Source organism: Hippopotamus amphibius, chromosome 4, assembly GCF_030028045.1.
Source record: "Hippopotamus amphibius kiboko isolate mHipAmp2 chromosome 4, mHipAmp2.hap2, whole genome shotgun sequence".
NCBI lineage: Eukaryota > Metazoa > Chordata > Mammalia > Artiodactyla > Hippopotamidae > Hippopotamus > Hippopotamus amphibius.
The window spans coordinates 29751746-29777143 of NC_080189.1; the positions used below are offsets into that span (position 1 = coordinate 29751746).

At 37.9% G+C, this 25398-nt stretch overlaps 1 protein-coding gene across 5 annotated transcripts in view; it reads right to left on the reverse strand.

Moving 5' to 3' along the window:
• Nucleotides 1–25398, reverse strand: part of PTPRZ1 (protein tyrosine phosphatase receptor type Z1) — a 177183-nt gene that overhangs the window by 71622 nt on the left and 80163 nt on the right. For 4 of the 5 annotated variants that reach the window (XM_057731054.1, XM_057731053.1, XM_057731056.1 and 1 more), the window contains exons 3-6: nt 10902–11081; nt 8620–8771; nt 5128–5223; nt 4556–4622 (exon numbers count right to left, since the gene is read on the reverse strand). In XM_057731054.1, the coding sequence (XP_057587037.1) occupies nt 4556–4622; nt 5128–5223; nt 8620–8771; nt 10902–11081 (495 nt within the window). The remainder of the gene's footprint in view (nt 1–4555; nt 4623–5127; nt 5224–8619; nt 8772–10901; nt 11082–25398) is intronic. The other variant, XM_057731057.1, reaches the window with a different exon arrangement.

Below are 25398 nucleotides of genomic sequence, written 5' to 3' on the forward strand. Positions count from 1 at the left end.
TGATGTACATGATACTCAAGATCTATTTATCAATAGTCATCATTTGGAGGGTAAAAAAGGCAAGACAAAGAATGGAAAAGATATTTCAGATTTTACATATATATATAATAAAAATATTGATTTTTATTGCTATATATACAAATACATATAACTTGTACTGAGAAGAGAGAATTTCTACAAAAGACTGGTAGAGCTTTCCTAAGTATTCCATCTAGCCTGAGAACTTTGAAACAACCCAGTTATATCTGTCTCCTTGAAGAGTCTCATTTTTGCTCTTGCATCTTGCCAATAGCTCTTACCAAAGGCACTGCCTTGGTCATTTAGCTCTTTGTGTACCAGTCCTCACTCATATGGGCAACAGTCTACTTACCAGTGTCTAATTTATTTTCCCATCCTCTTAACTACCCAGCCAAATGCATGTCCTCTGCTCTGTCTTGTAGATTTAGGTCACTAAGAAATAGTCCCTGAAGCCAATTTAAGCTAGCCTAAGTGAGGTGGCACAGTGTACAGCAGTAGTATATGAATTATCTGGGGAGCATTAAAAAAATACCAATGTCGCAGACCCCACCCTAGGCCATTTTAATTTAAATCTGTAGCAGTGGGACCCGGGTATCTAAATTTTTTTTTTTTTAGGCTGGATGTGTCTACATTTAAAAAAAAAAGTATCCCCAGGTGATTCAAACATGCAGCCAGGGTTGAAAACCTCATGTAGAGTGAAGCCTTTGCAAGATTTTAGTCTTGTTGAATCACACATTCCTAATTTTAAAATGAAATAACTGGACCAGATGACCTTAATAGAGTATCACAGCTCCAAACGATGTGAAGACCGGACACACCTAGAAAGCCTCAAGGAAAAAATTATTTCCATTTAAAAGTTAAATTACTGAATGTTAATTTTTCTGCAATACAGAAACTTTTGCAGGAAGAAGGGATATTGCTAATAAAATTATAGATAATTTCTTCCAGTCTGAAGTTAAGACAATCTTAGAAGTAAAAACCTATTGACTGAATTGATAGTGCTGTGTAGATACAACCTAAATCTAGTTTTAATCCATTAGAAAATTCAAGTTACATTAGGTTTAATGGGTTAATTAGTACCTTCTAAAAGTGTCTTCCTCTCCTCCAATGTCAAGACGAAATTATTTAGAATTCAGACTCAGATTCAAGTTCTCAGAAACTAAGGAAACTATTTTTAATATGTGAATATTTTTCCATTTTCAGATTTATGTTTTTGATATCTAGAAAATTTGTGATTAAATAACCTCCTTTTTAATCATCAATGGACTTCTTCCTTTTTCTGATGAAAACAAAACTTATCTTACAAGTGTTCCGTGGAAATGTGGATGTAGAGAATACTAATTAAGTAAAGAGCCAGAAATTGACTCATTGCTAAATTAGGTGGGAAATGAACAACAGGAGACCTAGAGGCCAGAAAAGGAAAAACAGAAGATTTGAATAGATGGTGAAATAGATAATTATCATGAAATTGGAGAAGAAATTAAAGGGGAAAATAATTAAGAGGAAGGGAAAGAATCAGAAGAAAGTTTTCAACTTCTTCCCTCATCCCAGGATAGAATCCATTCTTCCTGCCTCTGAACCTCAGTACCACTTACCTAGTCTCTGTTTCGGACATGTTCACTATCTTGTACCTTATTTTTTTGTGGGATGTACATACATGTCCTAAGTTTCTTTCTGATATCACAAGACTTCGCAATTACAGTAGTATTTTTCAACTGTACCATCAACTTATGAGAAAATTGGACTAAGGTGGTTTTTTGTGGCTTGCAAAAACATGCACGTCACCTGAATAACCTCAATATTGCTAACACAAGAATCACACCTGAGCCAAGGTGCTTTATTTGTGACCAGTCATTCACTCATTCCATTCTTTTCTTCTGAACATGAATTAGTGATTTACAAACCAATCAGATCCTCCTTCCATGGGAAGTTGATAGTGTGTGTGTTTGGGGGAGGGGGCGGTGGGAGGGGGCGAGATGAAGAGGGTGAGAGACAGGGAGATAAAGACAAAGACCATGGTCAGGCCCAGTGCAAGGAAAGAGCCATTAAATACTGAAAGCTAACTCTTATCACTTAAGACAATGAGACTTAGGATGGGGCCACATCAACACTGCCTCTGAGGATTTTTCAGTATAGAAGTTCCTGGGCTGCATTTGTGATTAGGAAAGCATCACAAATCATTCTGATGAGAACTCCCATTTCAGCATCACTGATGATTTACCCGAAGTATGGATCCTCCTTGTAACTTGAAAGATTTCAACTAACAGTTTTTCCTTTTGTGGGCTCTGAATGGAGAATATTAATGCAGGATCTTTGTATTGCTGCAACCACACCCTCTTTCTCACCACTCCACGTGAGAGCAACGCCTAGCATAGAGTAGGTGTGATGGAAGGAAGGGAAAGAAAAAAAGGTAAGAAAGAGGGAAGGAAACAGAAATGATGTGTCTCTTAGAGAGAAATACAGGACATGAGCAACCAGCCTACACTGTAATAAGATAGATTTTATAATCTGAATGATGGTTGAACAGTGTTGTTTTTTGTGTAACTCACATTATATAGAGAATATGCGGTGGATTTGCGAGTTCAGCTGCAGTTCCTGAGTCACTGTCTAAAGACAAGCACTGCCTTCAAGTTCCCAGCAGCAATGGCTGGCAGCCAACGTTGGGAAGCCTTCTGTTTATTGAGTACCGGGGGATTTTTCTAGACTCTGAAAGAGCACTACATTTAATCCAAGAATTCTCAAAATGGAAACATTTCATTTTGGGAGGACTTAACTTATTTAGTTTAGACAGATCACATCTCACAACCGTTCAAATCAAATTGATAGGTGTTTCATATGTGCTCTGAAACATAGGACTCATATAAATCTCTACAATATATTGGAACAAACTTCTTGGACAGTTTCTAAATCCTGGCTCTACCACTTACCAACTGTACGGGCTTAGGTGTCCTTGCTGAGTATATGGAAATATGAAGTATCTAGCAGATGAGTTGATAGGCATGGAGGATTCTATTGTTTGATTCTATTTTTTGAAACGAGCAGAGAAGAAGTTGGTGCATGGGTAGAGAGTCAGAAGATAGATAGGGTAACAGAGGGCAGACTAGCATGTGTTTTCAAACCAGCCCAAGAGACCATTTGTTCTGCTTCTGAATTAAAAGCCAGGACAAAGGCAGAATGCTGTTGGGGAACCCATATTCCCAGGGAGGGTATTATGTGACAGTAGGCTCTGATGAAGCATCTCCCTCAACGGCTTACAGGTAATAGATATTAAAAAGGAAACTTTAGTCCATGAACATGAGCAAATTGGTTCTTGAGTTCATACTACACCCTCCTAGAGACCCCCCAGAACAACTGAAGAGGCCTCAAGAAAGTGGCGGAAGTGCCACAGTTATACATGTCAGGGCTAACAGTCAGCGTTAGCGTCACTTTTGTGGTCCCCACTGGCTGGTGCAAGGCCTGGGAACATTCAGGTTCATATTCTACATCATTTTAAGTTTAGGAATTCAAGCTAGCTGCCTTCTTGCAGTCTGCACAGACTCCATTTTCTGACTAAATGAGGGAAAAATTAAGTGTGGCATATGGCATTCAGTGTTGAATTCTGCAATCTAGGTGTTTGGAGGGAGATAACTAACAGCTTTATACTGTGTTTGACTGCACCTTTCGAAAAAAAAAAAAACAAAAAAAAAGGAAAGCTGCATTGCAGGAGCTCCTGTATTCCTGACTTCTGAAAAGTTTGGTCAATTCAGGTTCTCACATGTAATAGACAAAGATGGATCAACCCCAGGCCAGACTTCTGCTTTCAAGAAAAAGATCTGTGTGAGTTGTGTTTCTGATTTCAAATTTTGCAGCTTCCCTGAGAGGAATAATCCTCCTTTTATTGATAACTCAGGACAACATCAATACCCTGTTTGTGGGTGCTTAATAAAAAAAAATAACAATGACAACAGGTTTGCTGTCTCTTGCCAATGTTGTCAAAAGCATTTGCTGCGACAAATTACAAGATCCATGAGATGGCAGGCAGAACGATATAAAAGTATAGTGAACCTTGTTCTAGGTAAGCATTCACCTTCCAAAAATCTTATCTCATCATATTGGTAAAGTAAAGAATTTATCAAGGAAACCACCAGGGTATACATCTGAACTTGAGTAACAATTCTCTTTTCACTTTGAAATATTGACATAATTTTTATAAAATTAACTGGTTTCAGATTATAAATTAGTCTTTTGCAGATGTACAATGCAAAGACAGAATAAAAATACATTTAAATGCATAATGTGATTGGATTATTTTCAATAAAAGAATTAGAAAACTTCAACTTCCTACTTACATTGATGTTTTGTGATTTTATGTGACAAAAATTTCTGATAAATTGTTCTTTAGTGAGACATGTATAAACTATCAAGTGTAAGAACATGAGAGATATCTCCTCTTTACAAATGTCTTCCCTTCTTCCTTGAAACAAGTGACTTTTATAACACTGTAAAAATTCACATCCATCCAAAGTAAATCTGGAAGAGATTTCTCCAAATAGCTTACCAAAACGACTAACACCCTCGACTCCATCAATAATTGCTTTGTAATCCAAATTTTCTTCTATTCCAACCTGTGAAAGAAGAACGATATTCTAAAAATGGTATAAAATATTTGACTATTAAATAAAATGTAAAGATTAGTGAATTCCATTTTAAGTATTCAAAAGTAATACTCTCTAAATGCATACTTTTTTTTTCACAGCAAGGTAAGAACGAACAAAACAAACAAAAACCAGATAACTTTTAAATTTTCCATTAAGAAAAGGACATTTCAAAATGTTATGATTAAAAAAAAATAAAATGTTACGATTCACAGTTACTGCTGTACCATGCTGATGCTTTGCAAATAAGCAAATCTCACAGTGTACGAGTGCACAGATTTGCTCCAGGTGGAAGTGACATACCCAATTGACAAATACAAGAGTCCCCTTTTAAACATAACAGCCAAGAGGTTGTTCTCTGTGAAAATGATCACTAGTTATCATTCCACTTGTGAGCCATTATATTTGTTAAAAAGTGTGTTTCGATATCCCCCATGTTTGAAAAGTTAGTGGCAAATCTCTGTATAATGATTACCTCAAATAAAATGGATAAAGCTCTTAACTTCCCTTTTCCTTTAACTGCTTCCTCAAAACTTGGAAATCGGTCCGCATCAAAGCAGTAGATTTGCATCTATAAATGTAACAATGATGACTTTATTATATACAAAGACTGCACAAAAAAGTCAGCAAAAAGACAATAAAATAATTTATCAGTTCAATAAATTCTATTTGAAAAATTCTATAAACTATGTAATTCTATGTTTTGTGAATTTTCAAAATATTTTATCAATTGCATGTATACACAACTCCATTTACTATCACTTATCCTTCAACGAAGAAAGAAATACAAAGTTGGACAGATCTAGAACTGAAATTACCACTTTGAGGTTACCAGGGGACACAACAATTTACTAGAGCAATTATCAAATGTAATAAATTATCAAATGTTATTTTAACATTTTGATGGAATTCTTTCAAATATGGTTTCATTTTTCCTTGAATGGACATGCCTTTCTTGATGGTCTGGGTTACCAGTTTTGGACTGTTACCAATTATCGTATTGTGCTCAACTAACAGTCAAACTCTCATGAACTCTCTGCTCCTACCTAAAAAATACCAAAGAAGTTGTAAGTTCCTTACTTTAAGTCTCTCCTCCTGGTGCGAGGCTATCCCTTGTTCATCTCTACTTCAGTACATATATCTATCTATAACAGCCTCCGCTCTCACAGTTAAGTTGGTGCTCCTAGTGTCATGGCTTGAAATTAGATAACTCAGGAAGTTTAGAGACATAATTAAGGGAAGAGCAGAACCCTCTGAGAAGACTAATGTGCGGTTAGGGCTATGATCAGAGAAATAGCGGGTGTGAAGCAGAGGAAGGCAATGGCTCCTGCCCTGGGTGGTCACTAAAACTTTTTCAGAAAGCATTTCTAAGTTGGCCCCTGAAGCATGAGTGGCTTTAAAGCTGATGGATGAAAAGGCAGAAGACATGAATGGGTGTTCAAGTCAGAGGGACCGGCTAGGAAAAGGCCTACAGGCAAGACAGCGTGAGAAGTGTGGGAAATGGAAAGTAGTGTGTTAGGATTTCCGTTGAGCACATGTGAGAGGAGAAGAGAGATATGAGGCTGCAGAAGAGGGCAGGGGTCACAGCAGGAAGGGCTGTGAGGCAGTCCTAGCAGTTTGGGCTGGAGGGCAATGGAAGTCCTTGTTGGGGTCGGGGCAGAGATAGGGGGAAAGAGGGAGGGGGGAAGAGGGAGAGAGGAAGGGACTAAGACTGGGGACAAACTAGCTGCAAGGACTTACATATCCAAGTAAGAGATAAAGGTGGTTTGAACCTTTTTCTGACCTCTCACATCATTTAGGGGCAGAAGTGAGGAGATGATTATAGGATAAGAGATGCCAGAAAGAAAGAGTAGGTCAAGGACACCCCCCGAGGTTCCCTGCTTGCACAATTACTTGGAGAGTGTTTTAAAAAACGAACAACAGGGAATTCCCTGGTGGTCCAGTGGTTAGGATTCCAGGCTTTCACTGCTGTGGGCCCGGGTTCAATCCCTGGTCAGGGAACCAAGAGCTCACAAGCTGCGTGGCGTGGCCAAAAAATAAATAAATAAATAAATAAAATAAGTAAATAAAATAAAAACCATAAATTTTCAAAAAAAAATTATTTATTTATTTATTTTTGGCTGCATTGGGTCTTTGTTGCTGTGCATGGGCTTTCTCTAGTTTTGGCAAGTGGGGGCTACTCTTTGTTGTGGTGTGCAGGCTTCTCATTGCGGTGGCTTCTCTTGTTTCGGAGCATGGGCTCTAGGCGCTCAGGCTTCAGTAGTTGTAACACATGGACTCAATAGTTGTGGCTTGTGGGCTCTAGAGCATAGGCTCAGTAGTTGTGGTGCACAGGCTTAGCTGCTCTGAGGCATGTGGGATCTTCCTGGCTCAGGGTTCGTATCCATGTGCCTTGCATTGGCAGGTGGATTCTTAACCTCTGCACCACCAGGGAAGACCCATAAATGTTTAAAAAAAAAAAAAAAAACAAACAACAAACAAATGACATCTCTGAGAGACTACCTGAGGGGATTTTAATAAGAAAAATATATGAGGTTTAGTGCACAGATTCTGTACAATTTATTTTGCTGAATCACGGCTTTTGTTATTAGAGTTTTTGTTGATTTTCACCTTTGTTCTAAGTAGTATTATGAGAGAGCTAAATTCTCGGAAGTGAGAATGTTATGCGTTTAATGAGTTGACTTTTGTATTTTTAACAAACTAAATTTGATAAATATGCTTTTCTTTAAGGATATTTAAAAAATTATAAGCCATAAATTTGAATGTGCTTATCCACATTAAAATTTTTAATCCTTTATGAGATAACTAATTCATCTTATTTTTATTATCAATAACTATTTTGGATTATAAAAGTAATACAGCTTTATCATAGGTATATAGAAAATATGGGAATTTTAAAGAAGAAAAGAAAAGGCACTTATAATGCCATCACCCAAAGAAAATCACTGTTAATGTTTTCTTGGTTTCCTTCCATTCTTTTTACAATAGTAATAATTCAATCTTTCATTTAATCCTCATAATAACTTTACAGAGAAGTGCTACTACTGTTATGTCAATTTCATGGAACAGAAATAGAAGCTTAGGGAAATTAAGTAATTCATACAATGTCATGTCATATAACTGCTAACTAAATGGTGAAGTCAGTATTCAAGCCTTGTCCATTTGACTCAGATTTTGTACTCTCAGCCACTAATTAGTTTTGTGTTTTACAAAATTTGCAAAACTAATACTGTGTATTACTATTTTACATTCCCTTTTTAAAAGCATTAACATCTTATGATGAACCTTTTTTGTGTGTAAATAAATCTTTCAAAAACATGATTTTTCCAAGATCTATGACAATCCATCATAAGGTATTTAATAATTTCCTTTTGTTTCAGTTTTTATTATTGTAAATAAATCTTTGCACATAAATTTTTGAGTATGTCCTTAATTATTCTTTAGACTAAATTGCTACAAACTGAAATGTGATTATTGAGAATAAAATATTTCAAGTTCTTAATAAAAACAAGTGAACTGCTTCCCAGAAAGTCTACCAATTTATACTTTCTCCAGGTATGTATGAAAGTGTTTACACATTTCACTACACCCTCACTATTTATTATAATTATATTTATTTTGCCAATTTTAAATCTGAACATTTTCTCAGTGTAATTTGAAGTTTTTTGATTCTCCAGTATGTTGATAAGATTTTCCCCTTTTTTCCCTACTGGGCTATGGAAAGAATTTCATTCATACTCATCAATATTTATTGATCATCTATAATGTGACACTCTGCATTACCAGGAAGTGGAAAATCAAATATGGGTCTTATTGAGCTTAGTCTAGTGAGGAAGGCAGATATTAACCAAATAAAATTTAACTGTATAAATTATAAAGTTTGATTACAAATGAATCATATTATATACTGAATAAAACCCCAATGATATAGAAAATAAAATAGTAGCTAGTGAAACTATTGACTTACCTCCAGTGGGAATTTCTGTCCTTCTAAACTATGTTCTGATCCATCAGAAGACATATTGCATTTTCCCCAGTGAAAAGTTATTTTGCTTGCTTTGAACACCGTTTCTGAAACTCCTCCACTGAGACGGTAATCATTAGTAAGATTAATTTCCACTTAAAAAAAAAATAAAATTGCACCTAAGTTTCTGAAAATCAAAATTACAAATTTAACTAAATTTTTTTGTACTAAGGTACATTAAGAAAATCATTTATTTGATAAATTTATAAAAAGTCACCATTTTGGAAACTGAACTTCGTAATTCTGCATAGTATACTTAGTGTATCCTATTGCCACAAATGTAAAATAAACCTAAGACTTTAACTGCTATAAAATGCTAAAAGCAGGAGACAGGCAGTCCACCTGCCCCGTCTCTTTGGTGTCCTAAGTTTTGTTTGTTTGGTGTCCAAAGCCCTGCTCCCCTAACACATCAGATGGTAGTGAGGGGAGAATTAAAGGGAGAAGGAACAGAAAAGTGGAAAGAGGAAAAGTCTTTTCCTGCTTTCCCCAACCTTCTCAAGGCCACCCTGTTTCTACTCCTTATCAGGCTGCTGCTTTTGTCCCACCACCTTATGCCTCCAAGCATCACTCCAGGCTTCATCCAGCTTCAGAACCTCTGTCCTAGACTGTGGCAAGGAAAGCAGGAGACCCATTCCTGTTGAAGGGGTTTTAGCCATCTCACGTTTGAGCCCTCCGTGGCAAGTCTCAGAACCTTAAACTCTCCTATTTGAGTTACACAGCAGATACTATTTGACTGTATTTCAGAAGTTATCTGGAGATTGAGTCTCTTGAGAGCCTAATGCAAGATCTCAGTGTCTCTCAACCCCATTTAAATAGTCTTTTTTCCATTAGGCAGAAACCACTGTTGGCCTGTGGAACTAAATCCTACACGCTGGCCAGTGTAAAGTCCTCCAAATAAAATATAATTCTTAACTTCTAGGCTGTGCTATTTATTTTTCAGTCAACACCAGCCAGCTAGAGATATAAACTTTCATGAATAATAACAGCAACAAACACAGCAACAAGGCTGATCAACATTTCTTTATCATTTACGGCATGCCACACATTACATTACGTTACATGTATTAAATATTTGATCTTCACACAACCCTAGGAAGAAGATACCATTACCATCCCTATTTAACAGATAAGGAAACTGAGTCACAGAGAAGTTAAGTAACTTGCTCAAGGTTTCACACTCTGCTTTAAATGGTCACTAGTGAACCTAAAAAGTGTGGCTCTGTGGATCAAGTGCTTGACCATATTCCACTAAGAAGAATAAAGCAGAGATCACATGCTTTACTGCTTTGTAACACCCTTCAACACTGGTAATGAAAATGTCAAGATTTGGGACAATATACTTTTATGCATTTAATTAATCATATATTATAACATGTAATAATTTTAAAAATTATTCATTCAACAAATACTGATTGAGTGCTTATTATTTATCTGGCACTCATGTAGAAAAATTCCTACCCTCATGGGACTTACTACTTTCAAATAATTATAATACCAAAATATGGAAAATAGAGGAAAAAAATTACTAATGATAAAACCACCCCAACAAAGCTACTATTATAGTGAATACTTTTCTAACCTTTTTCCTATGAGTATATTTGTTTTTACATAACTTCCTGCTATACACACAATTTCATTTAAAATATAAGATCAGAAAAAGAATGCTGTTCACTTTTTAAGTTATTTTGTCTATCTGCTGTTTACTGGAATTTTTTATGGTATTGTATTTTGCATACTAAGAAAAAAACTTAGAGTGTGCTTCTTAAGGACGTTATATAATTTTAAACTTTCTATATAGAAGGGCTAGTAATTTCTTAAAATTGAATTATGATACATTGCTTTTTTTCACACCCAAATATTGAATATAGCACAAGGCTAAGCAGACAAGATCAAATAAAATGCCCAAGAAAAAGAAATCCTGATTGACTAAGTGATTAACCAGTGATGGAGTTATTGAATTACATTAGCTATATATTACACTGTCTTTATCACATCTTCCAGTGGAGGCATCTTTATTGTTATATTATTGGAGAACATGATATTACTACATTGGTCATTTAATTCTCTGTATATATTTTCAAAAGGTCTAAAGTTCCAATTTCCTACCTATAGTTTCTATCCAGTTCATAATATACCATTCAAAGGAAAATAAAATGAAAATAACCTAAACATATTCTAGGTCTGATAAAAATACTAAACTCAGAAACAAAATGCAAATATTTTACCTGTTTTCCCAGTGTTATGAATGAATGTGTTTTCCGAAGATGTTTTATCCCAACCCTGAAATTTAAGTTTCTTAAGATTCACATTTACTTGTGTAAGATCTTCATCAATATTGATAGGAGACTGTTTGGGGCTATTACATGTTGGATATTTCTTTCCCCAATTTTTTTGATTCAATGCTCCTGGGGGGAAGAAAGGTAAGAAGTTAGTTTTTTAAATTACCATGCAAAAGCTACAATCTGTAAAAGCAGCTAATATGTTACATAAAAATAGACAATAGTGGGAAAAATTGGGACATCTAAACTAATTCTTAAAACAATTACAGTTGGCCCTCTGTATTCACAGGTTTCACATCTGCAGATTCAACCAACCTCCGAGCAAAAACATTTGGGAAAAATAATTCCAGAATGTTCCATAAAGGAAACTTGAATTTGCTAAACACTGGCAACTATTTACATAGCATTTACAATGTTTATATTACATAGCATTTACATTACATTAGGTATTATAAATATTCTAGAGAAAATTTGAATATGGGAGGATATATGTAGGTGATATGCAAATACTACACCATTTTATATAAGGGACTTGAGCGTCACAGACTTTGGATCCAAGGGAATTCTGGAACCAATTCCTCTCCAACACGGAGAAACAACTGTATGTCTAGATTTAGATTCTGGGTTTTAATATGGTACACTATAAAGAGATGCTTATAGAACAAGGGCAGGGTTCAACAGTGGCCTCGCTTAGCCATCACGCTCTTCCAAATCAACAGAAAACCTAATTGTCCTTTCAGATAGTCCTAGCTCGGGGTTCCAGACTGAAGCATGGCCAGATGATAGCAGTTAAGTTCTGACTTCCTTAGCACTCTCCACGGGGATGGGGTTGGGCGGAGGCTCCTTTAGACTTTCTCTCATCCCTGCCATTGAGCTATCTGGTTTAATTTCCATCTGCTCATTGACTTATTTATAAAAATGTAATCACTAGGCTATGCTTGAAATATCTCCTTCCTTCCCCCCTCCCTTTTTTTCCCGGTTATAAAACCTAACAGATTTTATGGTTTAACAATAGAAAAAATCAAGCAGGTCTTTCTTTAAAGATTTTTGCTTACAGTGAAGTGAATTTTCATCTGTTCCACAGAGTGAATAGTCCTCTAAACCAAAACTGCCCTCTGTTGCCCTTATTTCACCACTACCTGAAACCACAAACCATCTCTCATAACCTATTTCACTGGACATGAACTTAGCTAAGCACCCAAGCAGTGCTAAGAATGGGTAGGTTTTATTTAATATTCATCTGTTAAAATATATGAAATGCTGTGGGTCCAAGTCTCAACATTTTCTCTGGCTAAACTCCAGCATTTCTGTAGCCATTCCATGAAAGAGCAGGTAGTGATACCGAGCGGGGCCCTGTGTGGCTCCTGGGTACAAAGCCTTTCTGTGTCCCTTATTTCTTTGATTATAGGAAAACAGATTTCATTCAGCCTCCATCACCTTCCCTGAGTTCCAGTGGGCGATTTAAGCAATTGTTAATTTGTGAAGGGAGGGGTGGGTTGCATAAGACCTGGGAGAAAGAGGTAAGAGCAGCCCTGGGGCAAGGTCCTGTTCCCAGCAACAATGCACACAATATCTTTGAGCTATTTTTCAGAAGTTGAAACCCCCTCCAGGTGCGAGAAGTTAATGATGAATGATGGTATGTTGCCCACAAGCCTGTAGACCCCAGACCCGTTGGACCTGAAGGGTGATGATGCTGAGTCCTACTTACCTCACCACCCATCCATCAGAAGAATGCAGGACTGTTACTGCCTTGATCCTTATCGCCTACCCCTGACCACGAGCCCCAACTATTAGACTTCTTCCTATTCCCCAGATAGGGGGGCACAGTTCTTGAGGCACTAGCCACTGTGTTCCCCCTTTGCCTGGCAAAGTAATAAAGCTATTCCTTTCTACTCCTCCAAAGCTCTGTCTCCATATTTCTATTCGGCATCGGTGAACAGACGCCAGGTTTTTCTCTGCAACAGTAGCAGCACCATTTTCAGCTACTGTCTCTTCAAATCCTTTTCTCTCGGAACATGACTATGGATAAGGCCAAGGTTTTACATGGTTGATGTTGAGAGAAATTGTAAGAAAACGTAACCTCCATACAACTCTAGTCTATGCCATCTTCTTTTTGTGATAAGGTAATCAGTGAAGATCGACTTCCATGCAAGCTCTCATGATGTGATAAAGCTAATTTTGCATAATTTAACCCACGAAAGAAATAATAAGCAGTCACACCATGAAACTGCCTACATAGCCAGAGAAAATTAGGTAATTCATCTCCTAGTGAGGCACCCACCAGAATGAAAATGGGTGCTGAAAGCTTATTTTTAAATCTAACTCTCTTCTTAGAGAGTGCTTGAATACAATATGCTTTAAATATGCACAGTGATGCACGTTGTGGCTTCTAGGAACAGGTTTAACGAGTTGAGGAATAATATGTTAATTTCACTGTAAAGAACACTGGCATGGGGACAGGAAAACACTGCTTGTTTTACTAATGTCAATGCAAGAGAAGCAGAGAGAGAAACTGCAGTATGAATCAATAAGGCCCTTTTTATTGCTTACATTTTTTAAAACAGTACAATAAATTCTGAGCACATTTAGGAAGAGTTTCATAGTTGTGCACAGAAACACAAAATTTTAAGTCTCTAGTAAACTGAATATGATTTACAGCCTGTTTTTTCCCTCGCATTTAGTGCTCATCCCTACTTGGATTCTAACTTGGCACATCCACAACTGAACACTTGATTTCTGCCCTACACGTGCCTCCTGCAATCACTGCCGTCCCCTAAACACAGAAGTCATCCTGGTGCCTCTGTTTCCTCCTCAGCAAGCCCTTTTGGGTTTGCCTTCAAGATACGTCCTTAATTAGATCATTTCTCATTTCCACTGTTAGCACCCTAGCCCAAGCCTCCATCACCACTGGCCTGCAAGTCTCACTGTTCCACAAGCAGCAACACCATCACCGAGGAGATTGTTAGGCGAGTCAGGCCCCCACTGCAGCCTTACCACGTCAGCATCTACATTTTAACACAATGCCCAGGAGATTCACACCCATGTTCAATGTTGAGAAGCAGTGCCTTAAACATCTCCAGTGCCTTCTAACTGGTCTCCAGCTTCTTCTCCTGCCCCTTTTACAATTCTGTCCCCCACTTACTTGGTAGGCAGGATTCTGAGATGGCCCCCCCAAATTCCCACACCCCGTCGTACACACCCTGTACAATCTCTTCCCCATGAGGGCGGGCAGGACCTCTGAATATGATGGTATAGTCATTTCCTTGACTAGGTGACACTGTATGGCAAAGGTGATGGGGGTGATGATGTCATAGTATAGGGGCTCTGTCTTGGCAAATTGGAAAGAGTGAGAGAGATTCAAAGTGTGAGAGATTCTCCTGCTGGCTTGAAGAAGTAAGCTGCAAGGTTGCACAGGGGTACATGGCTAGGAAGTGAGAGGGACCCCTAGGATCTGAGACACCCCCTCCCCTCCACTGGCAGGCTGACAGCCAGCAAAATCAAACAATTAACCAGTCACTAAATGGCAAATACTGTATGATTCCACTTAGATGAAGTAGGTGAAGTAGTCAAATGCATAGGGAGAGGGAGCAGAATGGTGGTTGTCAGGAGATGAGGGGAGGGGGAAAGGGGAGTTGGTTCATGGGTACAGAGTTTCCGATTTGCAAGATGAGAAATTTCTGGAGATCTGTTTCACAACGATCTGCATATACGTAACACTACTGAATTGTACACGTAAAAAGGTTAAGGTGATAAATTTTATGTGATGAATTTTTTTTTTTACCACAATAGAAAAAATGGTTAAAATGCTAAAAACAAACAAACAAACAAAAAACTGGGGACCGGGACCTCAGTCTTGGAACCACAAGGAACTGAATTCTGCCAACAACCTGCACCAGCTTGGAACCGGACCCTGGGCTGCAAATGAGAACACAGCCCAGCTGGCACCTTGATTTTAGATGCGTGAGACCCTAAGCAAAGAACCCAGCCAAGGAGGCCCTCCTCTCTGACTTGTGACCGATGTCTACTGTCAGATAATAAATACGGGTTATTTTAAGCCACTAAACTTGTAGTAATTTGTTGTGTGGCATAAGAAAACTAATGCAATCTGTAGTTAAAGTCATCTTTTAAAGAACACATCAGGTTGCATGTAACTCTTTGGCTCAGGTCCTTCCAATACCTTTTCATCTTAGAATAAAATACGGACTCTTTCCCAAGGCTGACAGATCCTATATGATGCTACTGTTCACATCCACTCTGATCTCATTTCCTACCACTTTGTGGTGATCGCTCTATTCTAACCACACTGGCTTCTTTTCTGTTCCCTAAGCATGTGAAGCCTCGGGGCTTGCCACTTGCTGCCACTTTTCCTGCAATCTTCTGCCCCAATTATCTGCAAGTCTCACTCCAATCAGGTCTCTGCTCAAACGCATTTGATTGGAGAGAGGTTTTCGCTGAACAATGTGTATAAAGTATACTTCCCTACCTCAGTCATTCTCACTCACCTCTCTTTACTTTATATTTTTCCTCTCCTAAGATACTAATTATGTTTATTTATTGTTTCCACACTAGTGCCTAGAAAAAAAGCTGGCACATAGTAGGTATTCAATAAACATTTGTGGGATGACTGAATCAGACAAAAAATGATGATGTCTTTCATTTTATTAGTCTGAGCTCACAGGGGTCTAACAAACGATGGCAACAAGAAAAAAGAAAGAAAGAAAACTGACCAGGGACTTCCCTCGTGGCACAGTGGTTAAGATCTGCCTGCCAATGCAGGGGACACAGGTTCGATCCCTGCTCCGGGAAGATCCCACATGTTATGGAACAACTAAGCCCATGTGCCACAACTACTAAGCCTGAGCTCTAGAGCCCGAGTCACAACTACTGAGCCTGAGTGCCACAACTACTGAAGCCCATGCTCCTAGAGCCCATGCTCTGCAACAAGAGAAGCCACTGCGATGAGAAGCCTGCGTACTGCAACGAAGCCCCAACACAGCCAATAAAAAAATAAATAAATAAAATTCAAAAAAATAATTCTAAACTCAACTGCACATCACATCTGACTGTTTGTTATACGGCAATTTTGTTGAGCAGTCCCCACCAAACTTCTGCTGAAGGATCTCAAGGAAGACCTCGTGTCCAAACTGTATGTTGTGTGACATTGTACAGCACAATGACCCTGAGTCACTGGATCTCTGAAGTGCATCAAATGATTACACTGAGTGTGCACTCAGTTTAAAACACCTACTAGATCATGATGCCAATTACAGTATAGGTTCAGGAAGCCTCCTTAATTTCTGTGATTAAAAGACAAAATTAAAGAACCAGAATAGGGAAAAGGAAAATTTAGTAAAAAGGTTGTAAAACAGAAAAAGCAAAAAAAAAAACAACAAGATCTTGACATTCTTTTTGCAATGGACTCTGAAAAGAGGATGTTTCAAATCACCATAAGTAGAAACCCAGGAAAAATAAATTAATAAAGTATTGAAATTGTGCACAAGGATGAAACATAAATCAAAGAAGCATTAAATATATTTTAGCTGTTTTAATAGTGAACCATTAGGTTAGCCATATGCTTAAACATTATTTTTTAAATTTCCAAATTAATGTTTTTAATTTTGCAGTTGGAGACCGCAGTCCATCTAGTAATTAAAACCAGGATGATGTACCAGAGAAAGCAGGTGTACAGAATTCATTAGAACTATATTGTATCACTTGAGTGTTATTAACAAATGTTGTGAAGCAAGAAATTAGGATATGCATTTCAGTTGCAACAGAAGATTATTAGGATGATTTACCCTCCAGGAGGAGTGCAGAGTACTAAATGTCAGCACTAGAGCATTAAAATAAATTATTCATTCACATAGTCATCCATTCTTTCATCCATTTATTGACTCACCTGACTTAGTACCACTCCTATAAATTTCCTGTGCTCACCTCTACTGGAGCACTTCACAGACTGTATGTTGTTTGTCAACTCATCTATCGCATCTGTATCTTATTGTCCAACTTCGAGTCTGGCACATGGTAGACACAAATTAAATGCTTGGATAATAGGCTTTGAACACCAAGTCAATGTGTTCCATTTTTACATCCTATGCACTCTTGATTCCAAGCAGAATGGAAAGTGATTGTAGGCTCTATAGGAGATATGCATGAGTTCAAGTTTGTTTGCTTGTTTGTTTATTCTTGCATCCCAGAAGGTTGGGGGAGTGCTCAAGAAAAAGTAGAGAAATGCCTCAAGGAGAAGATGAGATGAAAGAAGGTAAATGTGGATATCAAAGCACACAATGAGAAGCTTGACAGGCAGAGGGGAACTGAGAGCATGTCTGGTTGAGTGATGAGCCTGAGCAAACTCAAGGCGGCAGAAAAGTGCAGGCAGTGCTCAGAGAGGAGTGAGCGGAGAGAATGCTGAGGACTTCCACAGAGGGAGACGGAAAGGCAGACTTGATCAGACGCCCCTGGGGAGGCCAGTAGGAGGCACTGAGGGTTTGGAAGCCTAAGGAGCTCACCACTCCCTTATCAGAGAGGATGAACTGGCAGAAATGTGCACGAGCAGGAAGAGGGAGGCTGCATAATTAGAGAACATTTCCATTGGCATCTTCTATTTGTCCTCATCTGATCTGTACGTAATCCGTAATCCCCGTGCAACGGAGTGAACGTTTACGTCCCTCCAAAATGCATATGTTAGAATCCTAATCTTCAGTGTGATGGCATTTGGAAGTGAGGCCTTTAGGAGGTGATTAGGTCATAAGAGCTCTAACACAAAGGATTAGTGCCCTTATGAAAGAGATGCCAGAGAGATATCTTGCCCCTTCTGAAATGGGAGGTTACAGTGAAAAAATAATGATCTAAGAAGCAGCCCTCACTAGATATGAAGCCTGCTGGTGCCTTGATCTTGGACTTCCAGTCTTCAGAACTGTGAGAAATAAACTTGCGTTGTTTATAAGCCACCAGTCTATGGTATTTTGTTATAGTAGCCTAAATGGCTAAAATACCTTGTATTTAATTGAACTACAATATGTCTGTTTCTTATGTATTGTACTTACAGCACCTTACTTAGAACCTGACACTTAAGGATTAAACAGTTCTTTGTACTACACACCTTCTAAACAGGAACACATTCTAAAAAACATTCTGTGTAGGGAAGTATTTATTACTCCACCAATCTCCAACATAAAAATATCAACTGAGAAAAACTAAAGTTTAAAATAAAGAAGGAATGAGTAAAAAAATGCCAAAACAGATTTTTAATATTTGAAGAAAAAAGTGAGAAAGTGATGAAAATGGAAGTCAAAGAAAAAATAATTCTTCCTCTCCCTTTTTTGCAAGATTCCTGTTGAATCTTACCTTCCAATATCAGAAAAATGGGTAAAATAATTATAATATAGTGGAAGGTATGCAGCACAGATCCATGGAAAATTTATTTAAATATGATTTTAAAATCCCAATATTTATTTCTTTCAAGGTTACCATAAATTACTGATATTTAACAAGATTTGAATAAGAGTAGACTTAGAACTGATTCTTTAAAGACCAAGATACAGTTAAGAAAAATATATACTGCTTTTAATTTTAATGAATTTCTTATTTAGTCCAGGTTTTGATGTAAGAAAATGTTCATGTCTCTACACATTTATATATAAAAATATTATTAAGAGGCAAATATAAATGTAATATTGGAGTGTAGACTGTAGTAATGATTGTGGCATTAATTGTAAGTAATTGCTTTGGATAAACTCTGCTCAAGAGTCCATATACCATAAATTAAAGCTTTATAAATTACCCTGGACTTGCTTTATATGTGCTAACAAATATACCAAAAGCCAAAATTTATAAGTCACTGAAACAGCATAAAGCTATCAGCAATGAAATGTCTTGGATTCAAATTTCAGTTTATTCAAACAAAAAAATGAAATAAATCAGTGTTATTTTCAATAAAAGTATAGCATATAGGGACTTCATAGGTGGCGCAGTGGTTAAGAATCCACCTGGCAAGGCAGGGGACACAGGTTCGATCCCTGCTCTAGGTGGATCCCACATGCCATCGAGCAGCAAAGCTTGTGTGCCACAACTGTTGAGCCTGTGCTCTGGAGCCCATGAGCCACAACTACGGAGTCCGTGTGCCACAACTGCTGAAACCTATCCACCTAGAGCCCATGCTCTGCAACAAGAGAAGCCACCAAAATGACAGGCCCGTGCACCACAACAAAGAGCGGCCCCCACTTGCTGCAACTACAGAAAGCCTGTGTGCAGCAACAAAGACCCAATGCAGCCAATAAATAAATAAAATTTATATAAAAAAGTATAGCATATAATTTAGTACTCCAGCAAAATGGATATACATACTTAAGTATACACTTTTCAGATGAGGCAATCAGCTGCTTGAGAAAGAGGGCTTCCTCAAAAATAAGAAAATAAACCCCCAAAGTACTGAATGACGATCTTGGAGTGATTTTAATATCACACCAGTAAATGTCATCACTTAATGTGAAAGCAAAGGAAGAAAGATGTCTGAGGTAACTTTCTATGTTGAGAACAAGAATGAGAATGTATTTTTACAAGCACAAATCAGCGTGTCTGCTTATGGGTTTTGTTAAACAGGTTTTTAGAGCTAGAGAGAGCAAGGCAGTTGGAGAAAATAGATAATGGTTGCTATTAAAACTGCACTGAAAGTAGATCAAATGCAAACAATTTCAACACGAGGAGCTGTGTAGTCAAGACTGCATTTTCCTTTATTATCTATCCTAATGGGACACTCATCAAGGCAGCAGAAAATCTTCGCAAGCCTGGCAGGTATATTCAATTGACAGAGGGTTACAAATATCAGGGAAGGTAGTTATCAATTTATTCAGGAAAATGCTAGCACAAAAACTTCCTTAAGCTCTATGATACTGAAGAAAATGATTAACTGAAGTTCTGTATAAATATAGAGAGAGAGATCAGAAACTTCCTTCAAAGTTCCTGTTTAAAATTTTATGACTTTTACAAGTTGGAAAAATCCAAGGTAAACAAACAAAAACTTTAAAAAACAATCACAATAAAAATTACTGCTCTATAATGCAATAAATAACTTAAGTTTTTGCAAACCATACAAGATGAAGAAGACCTAAGGACACTGACACAGTAAAATACTATTATTCTGAAGATACGTAATTACAACCTGATAATAAGTGGTGGGTATAAAGGAAATAAACGAGCAGAACAAACAGACTGGTACTCCTAATGGGTCACAATTAACCAGTGCTTTAATCAGAAAATGAAATGAATCCTACAGAGAAGTAAAGAATGGTATTAAGGCAGGGAATTTTGGGGGTACAAACTAACACAGTAGAATTGAAGACTAAAAGTAGGATGTCATTTTGAAGGATCCAGGAATGTCTGAATGAGTTTTATTTGAAAATGAGAAATGGATATAGGCAAAGGATGACTCCCAAGATCCTGACTGGAGAACACCTGGGGACATCATGGTATCTGTTACGTTGATAGAGAGAACGGATGGAAAGAAAGACTTTGCGTCTGCTCTGGATTTGGACCTACAGACTAAAATTTCCATGGAAGTTCATTAGGCAATCAAACATATGGATCTGAGAGCCCTTAAGAAGTCTGGACCACAGATAGAGACTGGGGGCTGATTTCAGCATGAGGGGGTAATTTAATAACATGAACGTGGATTGGGTTCACAGTAGGATGGGTGTGAGGGAATTACAAAAGGTCAGTTAAATAAGCAAGAAGAGGGTCAATGATAAGACACTGAAGAATATTAACATTTAGGGAGCCTAAGGGGAGGAGGAAGCACCCAAAGGAATTAAGAATAAGTGGTCTGAAAAAGAACTGCAAATTTAGGAGAAAATGGTATCCTGAAAGTCACAGAAGGATGGTTCCAGCAATGAGAGATTATCCCAAAGCAAATATTATACACATTAGAAAGCCACAGGGTCATGATTGAAGAGTAACTACTGGATTTGGTTATTTCTTAACTCCAAATCCTGTATTCCTAGAATAAAACTAGTTCCATGAAATGGTAGACCTGGAATTCAGACTACAGTGGGTAGAAGACTAAATTAGTAGTGAAAGAGTAGCATTAAAAAGAGCTTTTTAAAAGCTTGTTATGAAGGAAAGAAGAGTGACAGGGGAGCATACAGAGGCTGACACAAACATGAGGAATGCTTTTCTTTTAAGACAAATTTAAGATGCATATATTTTTGAGCGGAAAAAGTTATTACAAGAAAGAGTTTGAATAATGAGAAGCCCATGATTAAGGTCCCTCTATGGGGAGAAGATAGACCATGGATGGAGAATACTAGCCTACGAGAGGAAAAGAAACATGAGAAAATCAAGGAAATATGGATTTATAAACATTCAGAGATGCGGGAGTGAGAAATCTGATGGTTCATACCACAGAGCTTCAGGCGTAGAGCAGGATCACATCCTATGGAAGGAAAAGAGGCTGGGAGTTGAGCAGACTTTGGTTCACTTCCAGTGTCATCACTTACAGGCACCACTCACCTGAGCCTCAGTTACCTTCTCTGTTACAGGAACACTAATCTCTATCTCTCAGACTGTGCAAATTAAATGAGATAATACATGTAAATGGGCTGGCAGATAGTATGAATTTTCTTAACCCTTTTCCCTATTTTCTCAGGAAAACTGTAAGCAGGACACATTAGCTGTAGGAGAGATGCAAGTAAGAGAGTGGGCTTGAGGAAACTACTAGAGAATGAAATTGTGGACATTTAAGACTGATGGAAAGCCCTGAGGGCTCCACTAGTGTGGGCTACCATGAACTTGTAGAGGCACCACTCAAAAGTGTGTCTGTGTGTGCTTTTGTTTTTGTTTCCCGTTTTTGTAAATTCAGTAGTCCTGATGGACAAGCAGAGAGGGTAGGGAGCTGCAATCCTACAGTAGAGATCAGTAGGATGGGTGTGACGGAATTACAAAAGGTCAGGGAACTGGAGATTCTGGCTATAGAGTATTGAAGCTTCCCCCACCTCCAATCTCAAATCTGGTATAGGGAGAGACGTAATTTTTTTTAAAGCTATTAAACAGTTACAACCACAGAGTCCTCTGTCATCCTTCACTTATTGTAAAATGATAGGAGTGATGGTGGTGAAGCCCAGTACTGCAGTGTTTCTACTGCTATAGCCTGGTATCAAATATTTAATCAAAATCAGAAAAATCACCACTGAAATTTAACAACCCCCAGAAACCATGAGGAGTTCTTGTTGCTCTATCATCACCCCTTGACGAGCCATCACTTCTAAAGGAAAGAAAAGTTTCAAGCTTCAGGTAACTCTGTGATTAATGTTATGACCTTTATATTTGCCTGATTCTCTCCAAATGAGTCCACTGTGTTTAATATTCAGGACTGAGGTTGAAGGCAGTGCCGACTGATTAATTGCAGGACTTTAGTGTAGCATTTGCTGTTAACTAACTGACCTCAACGAAAGGCAGGCAAACTATCTGTGGAATGGTGAGAGAAATACAGAGCAGATTTCATTGTTGCTGCAGTCTATTACCAATGAGATAGCAAACACAGAACCAAAAACACCCCTGGAAATTACTCCCTGGTTACAGGAATAAAATATTCTACAAGAAGTGTAGAATAGCTCTGAAAGTTGCCTGAAAGTCAGTGTAAACTCCGTTGTGGTCATCAACTTTTCCTCTTCTCCAATAACTGAAGAGCCAAGCTCTTCCAGTAAGGAAGTAGCAGCGCAACAGAGAACCATGACAGTGGTGGTGACAGTGACACTACCACCATATCTGTACTCTGAGCTTATTGCCCACATACTTATTATCAGTATGGGGCATGACTGAGGCTCTGTTTCCTACCTTTGCTGGGAGGACCAGGGATTCAGAGTTGAAGTTTGAGACATATAACCTGAGATCTTTCTGTTCATGATAGGACTTTTGATAATTTTCCTGTTCTGATAATTTTTAATGTTGTTTCATTGTTTTGGTGAAAGAACATGCTGCCTATGAGACCAAAGTTTCTCCTTTAATTCCTATACAGAACTATCAGTTCCTCCTTTCTTTATACACTTATCACAAAATACTCTCTAAAATCAGATCACCTAGTTTCATTCTACTGGTCACATACAAGGACTAAGAAGAAAGCTGTGAGTGAATATCACAAATCCATTGCTCCAGTTAAGAATTCTATGTTTTATATTATCTTCAGATCCCATCAAAACTTAATTCCATTAAATACAGCTTTTACTTGTTCATTCATTCACTCCTTCATCAAATATTTAAGGAGTGCCTCGTTTGAGATAGATTCAAAGTCTGATACAAAAGATTCAAAGACAAATAAAACAGCATCCCTTATCAAAGAACCCACGTTCTAGCTGAGAACCCAAGACATAGCAACTGTTAATTATAATATGGTCTACTAAGGATAATAGCAGAGATATGCGTGTAATATTTCAGGGACACAAAAAGAGTTGCATCTAACCCACAGAGGACAAGAGACAAAGACTTCCTGAATGACAAGATGCCCGAGATAACTCTTAAATGATGGGCAAGGATTATGAAATTAAAGATGGGGACGATATCTAGGGCTGAAAGTACCCAAGAAGAGAGAATGGCATGAGCACAGAAGAGAGAAAGAATGGTTCTCTGAGAAGAACATAAAAGGCAAGGCAGAGAGGAGCAAGGAAAGGGTGGGATGAGCAGACGCTGAGGTTCTGAATGCCACGGCAAAGGGTTTGAACTTTTCTGCTAGGCTATTGAAGGGATTTAAGTTGCAGGTGGCAGAGTCATATTTAAGTTTCATGGAGGTAATGATGGTTATGGAGTTGAGGGAGGACAAAACTGATGGCGGGTCAGTTAAAAGTTTGAGCAACAGTTTAGGTGAAGAATAGTAAAGATCTAAACTAGGAGAGAAGCTGGGAGAAAGACGGAGAGAGAGTTTTGAGAAAAAGGAAAACACTCAGGGCCAGGGAGTTGATTAGCAGTGGGAGTTAGAAAGAGGGGGTAATGAATGGTCGCTTTAATGACTCTGGGTAGTGAATGGTCGCTTTAATGACTCTGACTTGGGTGGCTGAGGATGGCAGTGCCACCTGTTAAGAGGGAACAGTTTCTACCCCCCAGGGGACCGCTTGCCAAATCATCTTCTCTCAGGTCATCCACCATGGCCACTGTGCAATCAAGCATTAGTTTCGGGGGAGGGAGAGCCGCAGTTTTTGATGGTCTATGCTATCGACCTGATAATCCTGGGGAAGAGCCTGGAGGTGGCCTAAGTGAGCTCTTCTGTGGGTCAAAGCTCTGCCGTGGATGTGGCTAAAGTGGCATCATTGATTCCAGGCCCTCACAGAGCATGGTGGCTAGTTTCAGGGAACTAAAATCATATAAAAATTGTATCCTGATGATTCCAAACATGAGAAAACTATTTTCATCTTACTCTCTTTGTTTAAAAAGTGCCAGTATAACACTGGTCTCACCAAGAGCAAGGTTAAGAATAATTTAATGGTAGCAGATTCCTTGAACATGTATATTACTGAGTAATAATAAACATTATGTGGCATCAGTGATCATTTTGATTGCTCTTTACAACAAAGTGAAACCAGAAATGTTTCTTAAAATGATAAAAAGGTTTAGAATTGAAAAAAAAAAATCCTCCAAAGAATTGAAAGCCTGTTTGCCTTTTGCATAAATCTACCTTTTCTCAGTCTTGCTATTATATCACGGTCCTTCCAAACAAGGTAAATGTTCTATAGACAGACACTCAACTCATATGGATATCACTTGAGGGAAATAATGATAATTAAAATTTATTTTTTCATGAACAATTTGAAGTAAATTGTCCAATGAAAGTTAACAGAACCTGTGAAATACAAAAGAAATAGATGATGAAACATTATTACCCAAATTAAAAGCCTAAGATGAGAAAATAAGAAGTGTTTAAGTGATAATGAAATGAAACTTCTATTTAAAGGTAGCAAATTTAATGCGTGGTTTAAAAAATCTTAAAGCTGACTCATGAATTATAATAAATTTTTTTAATGTTGCAATAAACAGCTTGTGAGAACCACATAGTCTATTGCTATGTCTCTAGCCTTTCTGTTTTCTGAATCTCCACTTATTTTTCAATTAGTCTCGTCAGGAAACTCCTTAAAATAGACAATTCTGAACACTGGTTCTTTCATTTTTTTCTAAATTTTTTTTTATACTTTGGTATTTATTTTTTTTAAGCTCTTTGTTGGAGTATAATTGCTTTACACTGTTGTGCCAGTTTCTGCTGTACAACAAAGTGAATCAGCTGTATTTATACATATATCCCCATATCCCCTCCTTCCTGCGACTCCTTCCCACCCTCCCTATCCCACCCCTCTAAGTCATCACCAATCATTGAGTTGATCTCCCTGTGTTATGTAGCAGCTTCCCACTAGCTATCTATTTTACATCTGGTAGCGTATATATGTCAATGCTACTCTCTTACTTT